Source organism: Bacillus rossius, chromosome 5 (genome assembly GCF_032445375.1).
Source record: "Bacillus rossius redtenbacheri isolate Brsri chromosome 5, Brsri_v3, whole genome shotgun sequence".
NCBI classification, from domain to species: Eukaryota; Metazoa; Arthropoda; class Insecta; order Phasmatodea; family Bacillidae; genus Bacillus; species Bacillus rossius.
In genome coordinates, this window is record NC_086333.1 from 84,224,714 (window position 1) to 84,248,508 (window position 23,795).

The 23,795-nt window shown below is 42.9% G+C and overlaps 1 protein-coding gene across 1 annotated transcript; it reads right to left on the reverse strand.

Moving 5' to 3' along the window:
- Window positions 1-2,641: 2,641 nt before the first annotated feature.
- On the reverse strand, window positions 2,642-14,864 carry LOC134532330 (arylsulfatase B-like). Its single transcript, XM_063368750.1, has 8 exons — window positions 14,703-14,864; window positions 12,780-12,946; window positions 11,718-11,966; window positions 9,261-9,498; window positions 7,341-7,596; window positions 5,565-5,722; window positions 4,781-4,916; window positions 2,642-3,957 (listed from the first exon to the last, which is right to left on the reverse strand). Exons 1-8 carry the CDS (start codon window positions 14,862-14,864, stop codon window positions 3,374-3,376), a joined length of 1,950 nt encoding a protein of 649 aa, XP_063224820.1. The 3' UTR covers window positions 2,642-3,373.
- Between the last annotated feature and the right edge of the window lie 8,931 nt (window positions 14,865-23,795).

A 23,795-nucleotide genomic window follows, 5' to 3' on the forward strand; every position in this document is an offset into this window, starting at 1 on the left:
CAAACTGTGCAAGTATTGCCAGATAAATAAAAATGCTTGCTGGTTTGTTAAACTTACAATTGCCTGGATATCATTACATTTCTGTTCATTGTAAAACAACTTAAAATTATGATAGACAGTTCCAAGCTGTTGGGAGAAAGTTACGTTGACTTTTTTGCGTGTTCGTAACCATAACTTTGGGTTAACTTGAACGTAATTAAATACAGTAGAATGTTTCTAAAAATTTATATTTTGTAATCAAAACTGTTCTCAATTTGTTGAGTCTATTAAGTTTAGTAATTGATTGAAAAAAAGAGGATGCTTTGCAGGTTTTTAATATTTGTGATTGTAATCAGAACTTTGAGTAACGTTTGCGTTAACTTAATTTCGTAGAATTTATTACCATGTAAATTAAAATCTTTTGCAGGTTTGTTAAAATGTGTGTTTTTAATACAAACTTTATGTTAATGTGAACATAATTAAGTAGAATGTATTACCATGTAAATAATAATATTTTGAAGGTTTGTTAAAATTTGTGTTGATAATCAGTGCTTTGAGTTAACTTGAAAATACTTGAGTACAATATATCACCACATAAATCAAAATATTTTTTAATGTTTTTAAAATTTGATGGATTGAACAATCATTCATTGTAAAACAAGGTCAGTTAAAAATTCAAGCTATTGTGGTTTAAAAATCATGTAAATTTTGAGTGTCGTCTGTGTCATCTTGATTTTGATTTAATTTTTTTTACGATGATGTATGTATTTCATAGCAAAAAAAAAAAATGTATGAGGTTTGTTAAAGTTTTGTTGTCTGAATTGCTGTGTTTGCAGTCACTAAAAAGAAGTTCATTAAAGGTAGATCTGGACCAAGATATTAGAAAATTTGAGGGGAAAAAATGTGTAATTACCCTTTAAACATTGTCTATGAAAAAAAATAACATATTTTCAAGATTGTTAAAATTATATGGATATAAATATTAACTAGTAAACATATCTCGTTGATACTGCACAAAAATATAAACAAGTCAATGAGTGAATGTATTTAGGCTATTTAACTGACGTCGTCCGGGCCTGCGGCCCCTTTGAGCCCGATATGCCACCGCCCAACCACCATCTCTGTTCAAACCTCCCGCTCGTGTGTGCGTGTGTTGCTAGCCTGGCAAGAGGGCGCTTAGCTGCAGTGCGCCGCACCCCTAATATATATTAATTAATATTGTAATCCTTTTTATTTCCGCCCCAAAACAGTGTAACGATGGCTTTGCATGTGAGTGTCTTTTAATTAATAACTTCATGATCTTTTGTTATTTAATAAGTCCAAGCACGAACAAGGGCGCTCCCTAGCGGGCGACGGAGGAACTAGCATGCAACTCATTTGAACCCTGTTTTATGCTTATAAGTAATTATTACAGACGGTCTGGACATGGAAGTAATTTAATAATTATTGTAAAAGGATTTATGTATTTTCTAATAGTAACCCGGGGCACGCTACAGCTAAGTTGTAACGGTAATTGTGTTCGGCGCGAAGGGCGCCATGTTGCCACCCGCAAGCCATGAGCTCAGCCCAGTCTCCTTCTTCAGCCGCCCGAGAGCGGACGTCTCTGCAGACACCCCGAGGACATCACCGTTGGTTCACCGAGTAGTAGTTCTGTAAATTAATTTATTCAAATCGCTTTCTTTTTTCATCCTCGGGGCCTCTCTCGGTCGGAGAGACTGCTTAAGTAATAATTATTCACTCTCCGGAGTTTTTAGCTCATCGGTGTATTAAGTAACGGCTTGAGGCGGCCACGTGCGTGGTCCGCCTCCTCATCTAATCTAATTCGTGCCTCGGGCGTTTAAAGCTGTATCAACGGAGGATCGTGTAAGGACGTGTACCGTGAGTAAAATAAAAACCAATTAACTGAGTTACGTGTTTTGTGTTCGGGGGGACCACGTGGGTCCTTAACCTGGTCAGCGGCGTGTGGGACGCCCTGAGAGCCCACTGCGATAATTAGGAGCGTGCCCGACGCTGAGAGCGGGCCTAGTTAGGGACAGGTGATACGTAAAAAGTCAGGAGGGCTAATATCTCGCCGCACACGGGCCACGTAACGCCCTGAGTTAAGAGTTTTCCAGCCGGGTCCACGTGCCCACTCACGTGGTGGCGCCCATTAATCTCGACCGATATTCCCATCTCAACACCGGTACACCCTCATAACATTCTAAATTCAGCTTCTGATTAAAAAATTTAGCAGCCCCCCCCCCCCCCCCCCCCCCCAATGGAAATATCTGGGCACGCCTATGTATGTTTGCAACTATAAACCATGTGCTTCAGGGTAGTTTGCAACAGTGTAATTCCTGGTCATCTAGTACTTCTGCATGGTACATATTTTGCTCTACTTGTGCTGGTGTATTTTTGTAATTGTATCACATGGCACATGTGAACTTTCATAATGCTGTCATATCTACTATGATAGTAATGCCTGGTCTCTGCCCCGCCAGTACCAGTTTCCGCTGGCAGAACGTACCCTTGCATCACGTCCGCATGAGTCTATTTCGTGATTGTGTCTGCATCTAAGTGACAAGATGACGAGTTATCCCCACTACAGAATGTTTCTAAATTACACAAAAATCTCTATGTACATATGCAGGTCATGTAAAGGAGGTAGAAATGTTTACATGTGTAGGTTTCCAAGAGCTGTTTATCGCTGAAGCAGTTACCTTTGGCAATTAGATACACTTGAGTCCTATAATGGAGAATGCCCAATTTGCAATAATTTTCACTTAGGTAGCTTGGCTTCTGGGTTGTAGCCGTGTCCTAGGCAAATAATTCACCGACGTTTCAGTCGACATTGTAGTCGCCATAATCGACCAATTCCACACCATATCCAACATCCGACAATACAAGAAAAGATACATTCGAGAATCAGTAGAAATATTAAAACACCCAGCAAACATTAATAGAGAAGATGGCTACAAATTAAGCAAAATATGGAACCCACTCTTTAGAAATTCTCAAAACATAGCTCCACATCCAACATAAGATAGATCGCCCCTGATTGGCAAAACAGCCCAGCCAACCAGAACAAAGGAAGGCTCTGATTGGCCCACAGCTGCAGCCAATCAGGAAGCACCTCCCCCCCAGTCGAGAGTATATAGAGGCAGAAAAACTGCTCCCTGATGATGGCGACTGCAATGGCGACCGAAACGTTGGTGAATTATTTGCCAAGGACGCAGCTACAACCTAGAAGCCAAGCTACTTCAGAGAATGGCCGTGAAAGCCTGCGAACATGATTAATTTGCACTTAGCTGTATGAAATTTTCAAATCTGCTAATTGTTGAGGACATGCACAGTGAGTGGGTGCATCAGAGTGTTATTACGAAGAGGATGTTGTCGGATAGCGAGTTCACGCCCACTACTCGTCCAGCCAGGGCCACCAGGAGCCATTGTGCAACGCAGGGTCACTGTTCAGGTCCACGGGTTGGTTGAGCTGCCCCACCGCGAGCGTCCGGAACCAGTCGAGCCGCCCGCTCAGGGCTGCCACGACACGGGGCTGGTCCGCCGCCACGTTGTTCACCTCGCAGGGGTCCCCCTGCAGGTCGTAGAGGCAGGTGGTGTTGCAGAGAGGCCCGGGAGTAGTCTTGGGAGACACCTCGCACCTCACGGTCGCCTCTGCCCGCAGCCGGAGCACCGTGTCCCTGTCGCAGCCCGGCCGCAGGGACGCCAGGGCCGTCGCGACTCGGCTCTGCAGCACTGCCTCCACGTCGTATCCGGGGGCTTGCCCCTCGCGCCCGCTCGCCCCGCAGTGGCCGTCGTACACGCCCCCGCGGTACGAGCCGCGCACCAGCTTCCAGCGGCCGCAGATGATGCCCTCCGTGCCCTCGACTGTGTCGATGTTCAGCAGGACCTCATCTCGCGGGGACGCCGCTCCGTCCGACCCACTGATGACTGGCCACTGGTCCACCCCGTCGATCTCACCCAGGCTGGACACATCTCCTCCTGCGGGCACACCTCCTCCGACTGTGCTAGGGAGTGCTGGTGAAGAATGGAAGATTGGTGGTTTTCAATGAAAGGAGAAAGACCAGTTGGAGGGCAGGAGAGAAGCACACCTTGTCCTGCAGTTCTGCTGTATTAGCGGACTGTGTCACAGTAACTTTGAACTGTGACTGTATGTTACAGTTATATCTGGTCGTGATATGGTCGGCGAAGGTAGGCTGTTCCCCAGTGTGCACAACAGGGATTTGAGTACACATTGGTGTCAGTTATGGAATGCCATCTGTGGCAGGAGCGTATGCACAATTTAATTTTGGGAAAATGGAAGGGGGTTGGGATGGAACCACTTTCTCCACTGTTTTCCTTTTAATTTTCTTTTTCCTTTTGTTGATGTGATTGATAGGTTTTTATAGATTTTTAGAATTTCGGAGGAAGGGGAAAATATCTCCTTCCATCATCCCCTTTGGTGCGCCCCTGATCCCTTATGTTGCTAAGCCTTAAATGACCAGTTGGGTCTCGTTCCTATTTCCCCTAGTAATGGAGGGGCATCCAACTGCATATTATTACTAACCACTCAAGTCAGAAATAACTATCTATGTAAGAATGTTGAATCGAATATTATATATGTATATTTGTAATAAAAGTAATTTATATTTATTTTATTATTGAAATAAAGGAGAAGTAATGTAGTTTGTAAAAAGCCTGTGTCCAAATCTTTGCAATGTGAATCCTATAAAATTGGAAAACCGTTGCAAATATTTAAAACAAAAAATCCTGTGCAACTGCAGCAGTTACAGCCACCAGGAGGCGGACGGCGAAGGATAGTCACCTGCTGCTGCGTACAGCGTGGGCAGCCAGTCGGTGATGTGCACGAGCTGCGAGGACACCATGCCGGGGCGATGCAGCCTGGCGCTCCACACCGCACACACGGTGCGCACCCCGCCCTCCAGCACCGTGAACTTCAGCTGCACACAATATGCTTGGAGTTGTGTAACCTACAACAAACTGCAGTTCTTCTGTAACTAGGGGACTGTATCAGATCACACTTCCTAGTGGTTATGGTAAAACACTATAAGGATGAGCTATTCTTAAAGACTTTATAAATTTTAACAGCCAATAACAAATTATATTTACTGGTGAATGCATAGTATTATCTGTCGTCGTCCCTCCGAAGGCCATAAAGCCCGGCCTCCAACCGCCAGTATTAAACCCCGCTAACGGAACACACCCCTAGCCCATGTCACGTGAGTCAAGCGAGCCGTCGACGCGGTGAGTGCAGCGAGCCGTCGACACGGTGAGTGCCTTCACAGATTACGCCCATACGCCAACACCACCAAACAGTTCTCATGCATCATTAATTGCTGTGAGTAATTAAGCGATTTTTAATTAACAGAACAACCCTTAATAGTGAAAGTGCGTCGTAGGGGTGCAGCGGTTTTCCCCGTGACGACCCACCTTGAGATCTGTAATATCATCGCACTGTTAACACACAAGCATGCTCTCCTAATGCTAGTTGCTAGTCAGCTCAACCCAGAACCACAGTAGACATCGAGTGTTTGGAATAGAACCACAGAACCTCGCCTCGAGGTATGAGAGGAGATAGAGGGAGTTACCCCACGCAGCGGCCAGTTGGAGCCGCTGTTGGCGTGCAGGCCGTGTGTCTGGGCGCCGTTGTCTGACAAGAACACCAGCACGGAGTCGTTGAGCATCCCACGGTCCGCCAGGGCCCCCACCACTGCGCCCACCGAGTCGTCCAGGGCTGCCACCATCCCTGCAACCACCACATGTCCACAAATTATGAACAAGTACCAATTGAGAATAATTGTTGCCTTTGAACCAGGAACGCAAAATTATCATGCATATCTCAGGGAGGGTTCGCTCCTCTCGTCACTCATTCACTGGGCTTCAGAGAAAGTTTCGGAAATGTGATAAAACATATTTACCCACTTGTGGGAACAAAAGCCTTACATGAATCTTAAATAGGTATGGCCTGTGTACAAGCTCGTTGTTGGAGTCTTATTGTGCCAGTGCCTAAAAGCCAGATCCAGATGTAAATGACACAGAGTCTGGAACATCCTTGTTGGGCTAGTAGCTTCAATGAATGAACTAGCATTAGAAAAAAGTAAGCCCTTTCTAGGGAGCTGTTCACCATCGGATGATAACAGACTTTCATAATCACATAAAACATCGATAGATTTCATTCCTACATTTTTGTCAAACCTTTTTTTAAATATATAATTCAAGACAATTTTATTTATAATAAGCGAAAGGATTATATTTTAGTATTTTTTCAAAAAAATGTTTTTTTTTTTTTTTTTTTTTAAATCTTAAAGACAGCATTAACTTAACAATTAACTAAACCTTGTCATTTAAGGAATTCCATACTTAAATTCCAACCCATAGTTTTTTTTTTAATTTGGCTTACCGCCTTGTCGGCACACAGTCACACAAACTAGCGAGTTAGGGAAGGAGACCACCATCAGCCGGCCTGCAGGAGCCTGGCATGAGCTCGGGGAAACCTTGGACAATCGAAGTCAGGATGTTTGGACCAGGATTCGAACTCAGTTCCTCTGCAGTGTGAGTTCAGGTTCTTTGCCTATGCCACCTCTCTCCATTTAAATGTTATTTATGCTGTAGTTTTCCTTATCTCCATAGTATGTGGAAATTACTCCAGGAAAATAATGGGATAATTCCTTACAGTAGACTCGGGATGATTCTTACTTAATATTCCTCTGGCATCCTTTAGGAGTATTTCTATTTGCAACAAAACTCGGTTGGGTATTTTTTTTTAGCATTGGTTCCTTATTGCATATCCAGTTGTATTTTAACATAAAATAATATAAATAAAGAAAGGAGTAGATTATTTTGCGGTGCAAAGCTGATTATTATCAAAATTAATTTGATTTTGAAAATGTGTACAAAACTTTGAGGAACATTCTTCTAGGAAGCAATAGTGCAACGTATCGAATTTTTTAAATGTAAAAAAATAAAATAACGTAAGCAGTTGAATGTGTTTGGGATTAGAAACTGTAGGTACATTTACCAAAATATTTTTGATTTGGAAGATATGCATTATAGGTTTTGATATAAACATGTTATGCGATAAGGAATACAGTCCCTGGGAGCAATTGTTCCATGTAATATATTGACGTCGTACCGACCGAAGGCCATTAGCCCGGCCTCGGCATGTAGTACTGGCTCCTACTGGCGGAAAACACCCCTCGCCAAATCTCCACCCGGGTCAAACGAGCGGCCATAAATGCCATAAATGGTGTAGTGTAATTACCACCAGCGCGACAGTACATCCATTAATGAAAACTCTGATATAAACTGGATACACGATAAGGAACCTGCAGTCCTGTGTGGATAAGGCTGGCAGCCCTGCGCACCAGCGTAGCGGCGTCGGGCCGAGTCCTGGATGTGCCCGAAGCGCTGGTCGTTGTCTCGTTCGTCGCGCACCTCCAGCCGCAGACTGTCGTTGCCGCTGTGCACCGCCAGGTGCGCCACTTGCAGGTACAGCGGCCGCGACGCGTTGTGCGTGGCCACGATACGCACAGCCTCGCGTGTCAGAACATCTGTGGCATACTGGCCTCGTAGTTCTGGCGCCGTCGCTAGGTCGCGGTGCATGTCCAGCCCACTCAGCATCTGCAGTGTCGTCCATGCCGCTGTTTTATTTATCTCATACTCTGATTATTTACTGCTCATTTTATATATTTTACGAATTATCAATTAACATTTACAACTTTTTCACTAACATTATAATCTCATCTAAAGAATTTGAGAATCTACACTCAATGTCTGTTATACAATAATACTAATGCGAAGGTAATACCCAGGAGGCAGACCATGGTCCATGGGCCAATGAGATATGTTATATCGATTATTGTCATTATTCTATGTGCATCAGACAGCCATAGAGTACTTTTATTTGCCTACAGAATTGCCAAAATAAGCTGATCTAATCCAGACTAAGCTTACTGTTTTATTTATAAATAGTACTATCACTTACACATTTTTGATTAAATAATTTTAAATTTAGTAGGTATTATTTTAATAAAAAAATTATTTAAATTCAATAGTATAATGAAATACCAAAATTTGTACATTTTTTAAAAAAACTCCAAAGAGATACAATATTTTATAACTTCAACAGGCCAGCTGCTTTAGCGATGGCACTTGGTTTTGTAAGTCTATGTCGGATATACATCACTTATGACCAATAGGAACACAATATTTGGCTGCAGAGATTAGGGAAATATACAAATTGAGCATAAGGTTTGATTCTTGCCGAGAGGGGTAAAACCAAAAGGGGGAAGGGGATTTCAGTGTACTAGATGTACAAAAATGGCGGTCATTGGTTTACAAATGTATCAGCTGCATCTGTATTGGAGGTTAAATATGAGGAAAATGTCAACTCATTTCATTACATTTGTATTATGAAGATTCGTTTTGGACTTTTAATATATATAAACATATAAAACAGTATTATTTTGATCTAACTTTCTTCCTCACAACTTAACTACAGTCAATAAAAACTGGCTAGAACATATGAAACAAATGTAAACAAATGTCCACCATATTGGTATTTACATATCAGAAAAAATTTCGTTGGAGGGGGGGGGGGGGGTAATGGCTTCATGTCTGTTGGCTAATGCTCCATTTGTATCCTTTCCTAATCTCATGGTAACCATGTTTGTCAGCAGAAGGATGACGAATAAGGCATCTTTTGTGAATATGCATGAGAACTACCTAGCTAAATGGTAAAAAAAAAACAAGTGCAGGTACTTATGTATGCACATTAGGAATTATAATTACTTGGTATAATAGAAAACTAACTTTAATTTTACAAATAATTATTATAAATAAAATAGTAAAAAGATGCAGTGATGTTATAAATAAAGTTGGAAAAGTATACATTCAATCAAATTTATTAAAATAATCGAGATAATTTTATTAATGATGAAATAAATATTATGAATGGTGATTCTAAAATATTTATTTCAATTATTTATTAAATAATAAATAAGTATTTAAAATTCAAATAAATTATACATACAGGGAACATAACTACACAAACATTCCCACAAAAATGGCCAGGCGACACTTAACCTTCCACAGACACACTCTGCCAGCGGCAATGGAAGCTAATAAAAACAACCTGACATTATTATAGATACAGGAACATAACTCCACACACACACACACACACACACACACTTGAAAATACACATATTGTTTTTCTCAACAACTATATTCCTTTGAACATATTTAAGTTGTGTGACATTCTGCTTAACATGTAGCATACTGACCTTGGTGCCTGTGACCTGTTGTATGTTGTGGTCGCGGTAACCCACATAACCGTACCAATAGCCCAAGTGAGAGGCGAACCCACGCTGTGTGGGCAGGTAGCGGGTCTGGTGACTGCCCACATGCCACTTGCCCACTAGCCGAGTGACGTAGCCCAGGTCCTGCAGTCTCTCCGGCAGCAGTGTTTCACTGAGGGGGATTCCCCGGGGCTCACCTGCCCGCAGTGGGATACCTTCATGCCTGCCAAAACACAACACACGTAGCTCCATGCAACCCCTTAGGCAGAAATTAATAACTTTCACAAAATATTTAAAAGTATTTATAATTAGGTTGAGTGTTTTAATATAATTATTTTTGTAACTCAAGACATGTAAAAGTAGCATATTAAAGGGGACCGAGCCCAGAGTTCAGGGTGAGTTTCTGGTGCTGGTGTCTGCCATTTTGGATTGTGATGTCACAGCAACCATCTTGAATGACCTTGATGGTTGACTTTGACCTTGGTACTCGATCTTGACCTTGACCTTTTAGCTCAGTCGGCATCTTCAATTCCTCCATTTTGAAATATAATGTCTCACTTCCCGAACAGTGCACTTTTCATAATGCCCGCCATCTTGGATGTGAATGACAATATCGTTGCACTTTTCGTTACAGTCACCATATTGGATTCTAGAACATTGCAATTTTCATTATTGTCGTTATCTTGAATTCTAATGTCATGGCCGCCATCTTGAATCTGATGTCACATTCTCTTTTTTTTATTCTAGTGTAATCTGCTGAAAGCCGCCATCTTGGATGATGTCACAGCCGCCATCTTGTTTTTTATGTTCCACTGGAGGCCGCAACATTGGATACCGACATCTTTGTTTCTGCTGTTTATTCCTAAGGTATGCCAGCATCGCTCTGTCTTAGGCATGTAAGGCCGATGTTCCATGTTATTGTGGTCCTTATCGACATATTAAATGTATTTTTTAATACAAAATACATTGGAACCGTGATAATTCGAACCAAAAAAGCTTGTATCTCTGGGTCGGGAAATGTATGTCTTTGAGCGCATGGCCATTGAGACATTTTCCACAGTCAGAATTAAGTGGTTTAAAGAAAACACACATATTCGAACTTGTAATTTTTTAATTTGAAGAAATATTAGCATCACCCACTAAAGGGTGTTGACGCCATCTTTATTTTCAATTCTAGCTACCAGGAGCGCTAGTTAACACACATAACCTACTAGAGGGAACTGTCGCCATCCTGTTTTCAGTACCTAATCATAACAAGGAGCACTAGTTTCACATTTTAGTTAGTTAAAGACAGATTTATGATATCACTTCTGTGTGTGCTTATCCGCTCTCTTAAATACATTTTTAATTATGCAAGGAATATTGTCTAAGTTTATTTCATTCATCAAATAGCTGAATAAAAATTACATTAAAAAATTTTTGGTAAAATTATTTGGTTTTTGTGAACATAAACCGTAAAGTCAAAATTTTTCAATAGAATGTGATGCCACAACTTTCTAATTTCAGTAAAGTGTTTTAAACATTTGGCATATTTAAATTATATTTTTATATGAACCATTTTTATTTAAGTTACTTTTCTCATTTAGCAAAATAATGACAAAAAATCATCATAAAACAATCATTACATTGATTTTTGTGATATAATGTGAATTGATATGGTGCGGCCAGCGATACTGAAGCAGAGGAAACAACTGACCATCTATTTGAAACAAATGTTCACTACCACTTGTCCAAACAAAGCTTCGGCGCTCCTAAAATATTTGCACATATTTAAAGGTTATATTTTATTACATATGAATTCATATAGTTTGATTATCAATTCAAAATTCAAACTATAATTGAGCAGACATTTCGTAAACAATATCTGAAATATTTTTGTGGGAAACGTATATAAATGGACATTAGGTCACTTCAACTCAATGTTAGTTTTTTGCTATAAAAGCAAATTATTGCAAGCTCTAATATTTATATTACAAATCATTAATTTATCTTAACTAAATTTTAGGATTTGTTACTGTATAATATTCACTAAATGGCTCCAACCTGTAACCACTGAGAGAGAATAACTGGTATTTTCATGCAGGAAACTAGAATTGTCATTATAATCACATCAATCCAATTATGTTTGGTTCAAGAAGAATCGAAAGCAGGTTATCAAGCCATAAAATTTTAAACTTTACTGTGTTAAGAGTAACATTTAGTATTTTAAAATGTTAGATGGCTGTGACTGTTTCCCCATAAGTCACGGTGTAACATATCGTGATGGTCTGTTTCGGGTTTCCAGTCCCGATCCCTACCGCCGTAGTTCGGTAAAGCCCAAGTGCGGGCAGTGCAGGTGTAACCGCCCCTGGGGTAAGTGGTCCCGCTGTGCACACAGTGGAGTGGGACGAGACAGCCAGCAGTGGCGTGCTAGTCACTGCCGCCTCACCAAGACACCAACACCAGACCCGAGAGGGACCGAGCAGTTCTGGGCTGGATGAGACCCGCACCATGACCGGCGGAGGAACCTCTGTGACGACGGGCGAGTTGACCTGGAGCTGACCGGGGCTTGCCCGCCCTCCCCGGGAGGCCGGAGGGATCGCCGTGGGAGCGGTCCGCGAGCTGGGCCTGAGCGAGTTGCTGGGAACTCGCAACGCGGGAGACGAGTTGGCGGCTCCGGCTACAGAGGCTGTCGTGGCCGGACCCAGGCTCCTGCCCGAGTTGGCACGCTCGGAGGTTCAGAGCCGGCGCACCAGAGGCTAGCAGTGAGCGACATCAGAGGACTTCAGGTCCACAGGCGACACTGAACCAGGCGAGTGACAAGTTCACCAGGCAGAACCGGCACTTACTTCACACACCTGGTATCAAGAGACTGAGGGTACTTAAAACGTTCAAATATTAGAGTGAGGCACATGTTCGACTCCCCTGTCGATTTAAGTAGCATTTACGTAAAGAGTTAGCCGTAAATACACTGGATCAACAATAGTTGTTTACTAATGGGTTGTTTACTAAGTAAAATGGTGCTGAGTACTCAGCTAGTATTGACTATGTTCAATACAGTGCACTTGTGAAGGTTAGCAACTATTGTGACTCGTCAGCCATGTTCCAAGTACCATGAGTCAGCTCACGAATGTTTTGTATTTTCATTGTCAAAATGTATATAGTTCGTGCAGGCCCGTGTATACCAGAATGCAGTGCTGTGCCACTGAGAAGTGAGATTCTTGGTCAGGACTTAACTGTCCCGATCATGCGGAGCGCGAACTAAGTTGTTCACCTTGTTCACTTTCTTAAGTTTTGTTTGAATAAATTATGGATATGTCAAATTTCATTTTCACTTCACCACTCCGTCATTTTTCTTTGTGGGTTTACCTCGAGCCAGAGGGACAACTATACACAACAAATTTATTACATTATCTGGCCATTTTTATAATTAAAGGTCTATCCAGGTAAATGCAACACTTTAACACTTTTGAATTAGTTTTCCTGTGACAAATGTGCCTAGTGACGACCTGCGCGCCGGCTCACGGCCTACCTGAGCGGATGGGGTGCCTGCCCGTGAGGAAGGCAGTGCGGGAGGGAGTGCAGGTGGGCAGAGTGTAGTGGCTGTTCAGCACCGCCCCGCTGTAGGCCAGCGCATCCAGGTTGGGCGTGGGGATCTGGTCGGAGCCGTGGAAGCCCACGTCGTTCCAGCCCTGCACAGCGTCCACATCTTCACTCTGCAGACTTGGTGTGACGTCCAGTTTCCTTATGTGTGAGATATCACATTGTTGCGAGTAATGGTCTGAATGGATCATCTTGATGAAGATTTAAAAGTGATCTCGTATTCATATGCTCCCTCTACTACGTTTACATTGAGGAAGGGTCTCAATTCTCTTTATCTTGGTACAAAAGCATGCCCACAATGAAAATAAACTATTAATGAAAAGTATGAAGTGGATTTGAAGAAGCACATGGGTCTACGTCGTTGGCTACGAATATTTACAATCAGATTCTCAACTTGTTTACTGACAAGGCAGCAAAAGCAGCTCTGGATTCAGGATTGATATTATGGACTATAGTTAACTAGCCCTTTTGTGGTTTCCTTGTTGAATTAATTTGATTGTCTTATCCTGTTAAAATTATAAGTTTCTAGAAGTAACGTTTCTTTGCTTCAGAAGCTATACTTTTTAATCCTAACCCACGCAGTTATAACTAGAAACAACACATGTGTTGAAACTAGATTTGGTTTCTGAATTTATATATATATATATATCGCTAAAACCATATTTATGTATGTAAAGTTTTTATCATTCATAAAACCAACATTTTTTTAAAATTTTAATTTGAAAAAAAAAAAAACCAGTTATAAATATTTTTATTGAATATCCTTTAAAATAAAGAAAATTTAATATCTATCGTTTCTGAAATAACCGATTTAAATATGATACATTAATGAGCAATTTAAAGTTTTTTTTTTAGATGTAGGCCTATTGCTAATAAAACATAAATATAGATTATTTGTACGTTAAGTGTTTTAAAATGTATACAAATCTGAAAGCTCAGTTTCCAGCAGTGTCAAGAGGATCCAGAATATTCGCATGATGTGCAGTCGACGTAACCGCAGCCACAGTCCTCATCACACCCAGTCGCTTTGTGTTGCCATGCAAGTGCGAGTGGAACAAACACGGCGCCTATAGCAAACCTGTAATGTATGTTATGTAGTACTCTGAGCGAGTACGTGCGCTACTTTAGTCGCACCGCTCTGACGCCGGCATTGCTTAGCTCATCCTTCCGGCCGTGAAGGACACTGTGTGTGTGTGCTCTGGGCCATCGATATAACATACCCTCTCACATGGAGGACGGAGCAGCTGACCAAGCTGCCAGAGCTGACAGAGCTGACAGAGCTGACGTAGCTGACGTAGCTGACAGAGCTGCCATAGCTTCCATAGCTGACAGAGCTGACGGAGCTGACAGAGCTGACAGAGCTGACGGAGCTGACAGAGCTGACGGAGCTGACGGAGCTGACAGAGCTGACAGAGCTGCCATAGCTGACAGAGCTGACGGAGCTGACAGAGCTGACGGAGCTGACAGAGCCGAGAGAGAGCTGTGAGAGCTGACAGAGCTGACGGAGCTGACAGAGCTGACAGAGCTGACGGAGCTGACAGAGCTGACAGAGCTGACGGAGCTGACAGAGCTGACGGAGCTGACAGAGCTGACAGAGCTGACGGAGCTGACAGAGCTGACAGAGCTGACAGAGCTGACGGAGCTGACAGAGCTGACAGAGCTGACAGAGCTGACAGAGCTGACGGAGCTGACAGAGCTGACAGAGCTGACAGAGCTGACAGAGCTGCCATAGCTGCCATAGCTGACAGAGCTGACAGCTGACAGAGCTGACAGAGCTGACGGAGCTGACAGAGCCGAGAGAGAGCTGCGAGAGCTGACAGAGCTTAGAGAGCTGACGAGCCTCACCAGGTCGTCGGCCATGATGACGACGATGTGGGGCCGGTGGTTGCCCTCGCAGCCAGTCAGCGCTAGTAGCAGCAGCCAGCAGCCCCGCAGCATCTCTCTGCGCTGGGTCTGCAACACCACAACCACACAACCACACAGGCTCCAGCGGAAACCACACTTCATTGTCAGGGTGTGGCTGTTCATTACAATAGCTAATAGCTAAAATAATATTAGTATGTTTCATTCCCTTCCAGATAAATGCAGACTGAAGCAGGGTCAGGCGGTGAGTGGTCTCTCAGCGGTAGTGTCGCTAGCGGCGGTAGTGCAGCTATCACGTGGATTGTGTTTAATGTGTGCTACTTCCCAATTTAATAATTTACTAAGTTGGTATTACACTGCTAATTCAATGGTCTATAATATAATAACACAAGGAATCAAAAATAATAAATTATCAATTTTAAATACATAAAAATCACATTAACAGCTTTGTAAAATGTTGCTAGAACTAATGGCATAATTTAAACATAAATTACTTTATTTATTAATATTGTATGTCTTTATATGGAATTCGTCCAATCTTGCGTAATATTTTTGTGTTAGTACTGACTGTATTGTTACGATTTAATGTGGGGGAAACTGCTGGGTTCGTAAGGGATAACCCAATTAGGTTTTTTTTCCCCACTGTTTTATTGATTACTAATATTTGCATTAATAACAAATAATCTTACTTAAAAATGCCTAATCACCAACTACTCGAATTAAAAAAAAATGTTTATTCTCAAGTCGCTCAATGCTTGTCAAGTTTTGCAGCTCGCACCCCGCTCTGTCACCACACACGCCCCCCCCCCCCCCCCCGCCCCCCCCGCCCCCCCCCCCCGCGACAATGCTCCACTCGCCGTCGCGAGAGACTGTCGCTTCAAAACTGCCGCGGAGGGGAAGCCTTCTGTTCACAGACGAGAGAGCCATATGCCCGATAGTGCATCTTCGTTTTTTTTTTTGTTCATTGTAAAAGGTTAGGTTAGCTACATTTTAAATACTTTAAAACATTGTGGACGGTTGATATGGTTAGGATAGCTACATTAAAGATACCTACTGTGAAATCATGTAAACAGTTTCCTAGCCCTGGATAGCTACATATTTAAAAGTTATTTGCCAAGCAACCATAAAATTATTTTACAGTATTTTTAATGTAGCTATACTTACCTAATACAACCAACCATCCACAATGTTTTAAAGTATTTATAATTTAGCTAACCTATCCTAATTGACTGCATAATTTAATGCCACACCGGTTTATACAATGAGATATAACAGGGGGAAAAAAGCGTGCATGAACTTCGGGGAACTTCGGGTGTGGCTCTCTCGTCTATGAATGAAGGCTTCCCGTCGCGGAGGCTAGCGTCGCTGCTCAAGTAGTCTGCGGCGTCCTTCTGGAACCGACGAGAGCAGCTGGGGCGAGTCGCGTTATCCCGCGCCGACCCGCCGCCCGAAGCGTCGAGAACAGCGTCGCTCGCTCACGCCACTTCACGCCGCGGCCCGCGGAATTACCAAGGCCACTCAGCGATAGATAACTGCGCCGAGGCAGGACAATGGGGAGGGGGCAGGGAGTACCCTTGTAATCCGGCCAGGCACGCGGGGCATGCCTCACGTCAGTGGACGGCGCGTGACGTCAGAGGCCGTGTGGGGCAGCCAGCCAGCTCCGAGCCTAGCGCGTGTCGCGGTTCTGTCTGCGTTCGCAACAGTATGTATGGCAACATTTTCTTTTCGGATTTGCGTAAGTAAAACTGGAATACCTCTATTACACCTTAACTGAACATGTAGTTGGGAAGTAACCTAGCGTTAGTCGAACGGCAGTTCATTGGTGAAAATTCTTAACTAAAAAGTAAGCTAAAACAATTTTTTTTAGTTAAAACTAGAAAAAAAGTTGTCTTAGTTTTGCAATCTACTTTAGTAACAACTTAAGGGAACAGCAAGTTTATTAGACCATACACAGCGAGCAGTCTCCATATGCATATTTCGAGAATACACCCGTATGGTACTTTCAAACTCACGTCAAAGTAAATGCACATTAAATACTCTGCGTAAGCAAGTATTTTTAATCATCAGACTTACATACATGTAATAGCTAGAGACCTGAAAAATTCGCGGGTTCATTTCGTGTTATGCTAAAATTCAAATAATTATACCTTAGTGCTGCTTCTGTCATTGGTTCACTGTTAATCTGGAGGACTGAGGGCCAATTAGAGACCCCTCACTCGTAGAAGTGTGGAATCATAGGCCACCCAGTCGAGACGACTCACAAGTCAGCAGCCAATGAACAGTTGGCATTTGCCAGAGTGTGTAGAGGATATTGGAGTCTATCCTGGAGGTTATTGTACCCGTGAATTTTTCCGGTCTCTAGTAATAGCGTACTTTTCAACTAGACATCCTTTGATAGTGACGTGTGTATAGTTTGTAATACTTACCTTGAAGCTGTTCAGCCAAAGACTTGCGCCGCTCTCTTCTGAAGCTGCTGTGGAGAGACGTGGTCCAGGGTCTTATCTTCTCGCGAGCTGCTGGCCGATAAGCGCAGACATCACGTTCCTAATGAATACAAGTTTGGCGCCAAGAGACTGCTGCATTACGTAAATTGTGTTGACATGAAAAAAAAATCTAGTTCTCTGAATCATGGGTATTAATAGACTGGCTTGGTGTTATAAGCAAAATACGTTTGACACAGAATTGTTGCATGTCATAGGCCTACTCTAAGGGGAAACGTATGTCAGGAAGAACACTTGCGAAGAACTTGACTGCTCTTCCAAGACCGCACTATGTTATTGACAGCAGCGCCTCTGCAATACTGCGCATTCCTGCAATGACTCTGTGTGTGTTAACGTGACATGCTATTGAAATATGTCTATAGTTTATTGACTTCACATACATTTGTTATTACACAACAATATTCTATCTCCGTTTAAAAACAAGAAAGTTCTTTCCAGGATAAAGAGATTCTCGATTAACTGCTGCATGTCAGCCATATCTCTGGGTTATGTGGTATAACTTGTTACAGAACTATTCAGGCTGTGTCCAAATTCGCCTGGAGTATATACTTACACGTACTTGTCCCGGAAGTGACAACACAAGGGCTGTACGAACTGGAACTGGATATAAAAGTAAACTACAGAGTTGAAGAAACGTCACAATATCGAAAGAAAAAGTTTGTTTATTATTTTGTTATAACATTTAAGAAAATTAAAGACATGAAAAATTATTTTCACTGTGGTATTGGAGATTCTGTATTAATTCAATAAAAATAATTAATATTTCAACATGTATATAAGGAATTTTTTACAAATAAATGCACACATTCCGAACGTAATCAAGAAACAAAGATATTATCATAAAGTAAAATGCCGCAAATTTCAGTTAAATAATTTTTTTTCAATAATTGTATTTGTTGAAGAAATAATGTAAACAACCTGTCGGACTGGTTAATTCCGTGCGAAGAGGACAAATACCTAACTCATTGCAAGGACAGGTGAAGAAAACATGTTCATAAGTACGCAACGGCGTACTCTTATTCTGACATGGCCTTAGTCTTAGTATGTAACAATAAACAACCATAGAGTAAGCCTTCAAATGGACACATCCATGATTTAAAATGTTTTATTTTGTTTGACATACGCCATGGATGGTTACACTTTATGTCATAAGAAACCTCTGTGCCTGATGATGAGAGCAGATGTCAGTTCCCGAAACGTCGTAAGTGCCTTTTTTTTTAAAGGACTGTGTTTGTCTGTGTTGTGTTGCCCACAATATGTCAAGTACGTGTGATATCATGCTGGGCTCGTTTTTTGTGGCTGTGTTGTCACAGGTCATTTTTTGTCTCTATGTACTAATCTTGTTGAAACTGTGTCATTGTCAACTTACTGTGTTTGCCTGTGTTGTAATATTGTTATAATTCCTTCTCGGAATTCTCTGTGCTGTCTATACATTCAACTTTTGAATAAGGATGATTTTGGCTTGTTTTCAGAGTGTTTGCGTATTCACTATTTTGTAGGTTATTGTGATTACTTATGAGATACAGTACAGCGTATATAAAAAAAAAGGGGGGGGGGGTTTATCTGTAGAGTCGGTTTACAGACGATAATTTTACGTGGTAACGTCATAATAAAACATTGATGAAAAATTGCATAATTTTAAATTTTCAAATATTATTTACAGTTATTGCAAATTTAGTTTAAATAATTTGTTTAAATATCATCACGAACAATTAGTTAAAAAGCCCGCCTTAACCTGTTTGATATTATAGAAGATTTTCTCGCACGGTGGTTGGCCGGTTCTTGCACGCTCGGCTCAGGCGGAACGTGACATTTTTTTCGTGCGTGCAGTCGGCGTTCATCGATTTATAAGACGTTATCACGTAAAAAAAAAAAACATTTCAAGTCCCGTTACTCCCCATCACAAGAATTCATTCAAAGAACGAATCAATGAAGTCTTCTATCGTGCCCTCAAGAGTGAGGTTAGGGTCGGCCGACCCCGCACTCAAAACAAACAGCGGCTGCGACGTGAGTCAGGCGGTGGCTTGTCCTTGACCGATCTGCGGCGACAGTTGGCACTCCTGGCGCCGCGCGTGTGCCGGGGTGTTGGCAGCACCTCGCCAGGACACTGCTGCCAACTCCCCGGCACGATCTGCGGTCATGTCCGTGACCAATCCACGGAAAACATTTATGGCAAACCCACTTGTTTCATCTCTCGGCAATACGACCCCGACGAGATACAATAATTTAAACGCCCTGAAATGGTGCTCGCTCACCGACCACCGCATTGCTCTGTGGTTGGCTGAGCTATGAGCCCTCGGCCAATCACGGTGCAATTGTTTCCTAACCTAACTAATATTAAGTGTATTTGGAAGGGGTCCGGGTTAGGGAGGGCCGAAGCCTATACGCCTAGTCATGCTGGGATTAGCCATGCAGGGAAGGGTTACACTCATCGCGTGCTATGAGGGGATTGGCCAGCCATGGCAGCGATTGATGCCATGACTAACTCCCCTCACTATAGGTGGGACCCAGATAGAACCTGCATAGACACAGGGAAACCCCTGGGCACTGTCATGCGGAGTGCATCAAGTGCAGGAGAATACAGGAGAAGAGGATGGTCTGGCTTGAAGAGTTGGACAGACTATAGAAGAGTCTACCATGCGGGGGGTTGGGCGCTTGGACTCGTGGTCCGCTTTGTATATTTACCCAAGTCTGGATTTCATGACCAGAGACGCAGGCGCCCCTGGTGGTGAGTGGCTGCACTGCCCACCCACCATAGAAGAAGAAAGATGAAACAATTGACAAACTTTTTATTGAAAAATGAATGACAAAAGTTGTAAAAAATAATTCTGTTTATTTGATCGTTACCAAACTTCACAGGACCACCCGCTGAGCTAATCTGCAGATTGCCTGACGGAGTCCCTGGGGAACACACACACACACACACACACTGGGCCACGCCCGGACGGCGCGAAGCGGCCAATGAGAGAGCCGGTGGCAACAGGAGGCTGGTCGTGACGTCAGAGTGTGGTCGGTGGACCTGCTCCCGCTACGGGCGGTTGTTTGAAAGGGCTTATCTGCTCCCAGCTGACACAGCGGTGCGGTGAGTGATGAGTGTTTGTGCACACCACCCTGAATCAGCGGGCGTGTAGCTGCTGAGTCACAGATCCTCGGAGATAGTCATCTCCACTGCTGCGTGTCGTGCGAGGCAGATATCTGGAAACGAGTTACAATGCTATGAGTAAAATACTGCCCAGTTTTTTTAACACAATTCATGTGCGACATACGAAGTGCCATCTGCTGAAAATTAGTGAGTGTGTGTGTGTGTGTGTGTGTGTGTATATATATATATATATATATTCATCCCAAAATATTTTCTTTGTAAATAGTTCAATCCATTCCTATTCAATTATTCAGAGTGTTGGGAATGTGGAGTGTTCAGCGACTTGAAGGCCGTGTTTTGTCGAGCCTTAGTCACTGAGTCACGTGTTCCTCGGTTTAAGGCATGGACGGGTAGCAAGCACTACACCGAAAGTCAGTAGACTGAAATTTCGGAGAAACGACCTTCGGTCTAGTGCCTTTCGGTCAACTGCCTATTGCCAGAGTAAACTTTGGTATATACAAGGGCATACTGGCCCAGGAGTAGAAGTGTGCTGCCTGGTGCCAACCTCCATCTTGGATTGTGACGTCACGACGGCCATTATAGAATACCTGGACCATAAAAATTTTCTAATAAAGACTCAAAATGAGCTAAAATTTCGACAAAATTAGCAAAATTTTTCAGTTTTGAAAGAGAAAAATTCCGCCAATAATTAAAAAAAAAATTAATTAAAAGTTTCTTATTTCGAGGGGGAAAAAAAATTCCGTTTTGAGAAAAACATTTCCCATATTAGTTTACAAAAAATGTCCCCAAAGCGGCCTAAATTCCCCATCGACAAGTCGCCCTAACCTCCGAGGTCGTGACCTCTACAAGTAGGATGTCATGGCCACCATTTTGACCTGTAATGTTACCGTTGCAATTTTCCTCAAGGCCACCATTCTGAAAATCCGTATATATTTTAATAAAAAAAATGCAAAACTATTTTAAATTATTAAAAGCTATAGTTAAATTTAAAAAAAAAATCCGTCCTTCTTAAATTATGACAACACGGTCCGCATTTTGAAAATCCGCAATTATTATGAGAAAACATTCAATTTTTTTTAAAAAATATGAAAAAGTATTTTTTATATTTTTAATAAAAAGAAAACAGTCGGCATGGTGTGGGAGACCAGCCAGGGAACATTGTGCACTGACGTCATGTTTCGTCCGTGTGACGTGCCAAGTAGTTGTGTATTCCGGCCGCCGCGCTGCGCTGTCTGAAGGCTTTTCCTGCAATGCCACCACGTTTCCTCGCAGGTGTCGCTGGACGACATCTAGCAGTGGCCGTCTGCAGCTCGACAACAATGTACAGAGAGCTATAGGGATACATGCACAGGAGATTCGCTTCAATAGTAGTGACGACCAGAAAATGAAATGACCACAAATTTGCGAGCAGAATTGCGCAGGATGGTAATATTGTTTCAAGGATATATTTATTAAATCAATTTTAATTTTAAAGTTAGATATGTTAAGGTGCAACTTAACTTTAATAAAATAATATTTCACGTTTCTGAGTGTGGAATACGGTTCCAAACAACAATATCTTAGCAATAACGTATTTTTAGAAATGCAAAACAGTTTTCAAGTGAAATGTTTCCCCAGCCGGCAGAGTCGGTTAAGGCTCAAGGCAAAGAGAGTCGCTCACGAGCGGGGAGCTCGATGACGGAGGAGCGAAGAAGGCTGCTAACAAGAGTACAGAGTCAGACAACTGTAGTCACTGCAGTTAGTGGGATTGCAAACCTCCGTTGAGTTATTTGTTGCTAGTTATCTCGTGCAGGTGAATGGTGTTAGAGGGTGGACATCACTGCAGCCCGCAGTCAGCCTGGCTCAGGAGCAGACAGACAGCCACTGGACGAGGGAGGGGGGGGGGGTTAATAGTGTGACCCACAATCCTCTCCAGTCACTGAACTGACAACCAGCGGCAAACTGAGGCTGCTTTGTGCCGCAGGCAGATGGAGCAGTATAGAGAGAGAGAGAGAGAGAGAGAGAGAGAGAGAGAGAGAGAGAGACACGCATTGCGACGAACATTTTTGATATTAATTTCTAGTACCAAACCAGCTGCGAATAGTTTTGTCTTCATTAGTTAACTAGATGAAATTTGTTAATTTTACAATATAAGGCTGTAGAATTTTAAGAACCCGTAACCAAATATATAGCACAAAACTTTATTTAGAAACGATAAATATAATATTCTTAAACCCGTCACGTATTTAACATTCTCGTTACAGATAACTGTGAATCAAGCCATCATTGTCACCTAAAATCACGCTAAGAAAAGTTTAGTTTTTCATTACAATAAAAGAATAAAGTCTTCTGTAATTCAGGTTCAAATGCATGTGTTGGTACTCGTGACAGAGAATCACCACCACACTCCCCCTGAAGTGCAGTCCTGGGAGAGACCTGCCTGGCACACTAGGTGGGTCAGGTGACCATCTAGGCAGCAGACACTAGGTGGGTCAGGTGACCATCTAGGCAGCAGACACTAGGTGGGTCAGGTGACCATCTAGGCAGCAGACACTAGGTGGGTCAGGTGACCATCTAGGCAGCAGACACTAGGTGGGTCAGGTGACCATCTAGGCAGCAGACACTAGGTGGGTCAGGTGACCATCTAGGCAGCAGACACTAGGTGGGTCAGGTGACCATCTAGGCAGCAGACACTAGGTGGGTCAGGTGACCATCTAGGCAGCACACACTAGGTGGGTCAGGTGACCATCTAGGCAGCAGACACTAGGTGGGTCAGGTGACCATCTAGGCAGCACACACTAGGTGGGCCAGGTGACCATCTAGGCAGCAGACACTAGGTGGGTCAGGTGACCATCTAGGCAGCAGACACTAGGTGGGCCAGGTGACCATCTAGGCAGCAGACACTAGGTGGGTCAGGTGACCATCTAGGCAGCAGACACTAGGTGGGCCAGGTGACCATCTAGGCAGCAGATACTAGGTGGGTCAGGTGACCATCTAGGCAGCAGACACTAGGTGGGCCAGGTGACCATCTAGGCAGCAGACACTAGGTGGGCCAGGTGACCATCTAGGCAGCAGATACTAGGTGGGTCAGGTGACCATCTAGGCAGCAGACACTAGGTGGGCCAGGTGACCATCTAGGCAGCAGATACTAGGTGGGTCAGGTGACCATCTAGGCAGCAGACACTAGGAGGGTCAGGTGACCATCTAGGCAGCAGACACTAGGTGGGTCAGGCGATCACCTAGAGCGGCAACACATTAGGACCGGCATAAAGGGAGGGTCACATATCTAAATGAAACTAAAATAATTATATGACTGTACAATTTTTTCCCGTTTATTAAAAGAGGATTTAAAGGTGGGTGTAAATGATAGCACTTGTAAAAGCCATTTAATTTTTTTTTTAATCTGAATAAGTCTTCATAAAACATTTGTTTTTAACTGTTAATTAAAATACTGTAGTTCAGAAATGTTGTGCAGTACAGTAGCATTAAAGA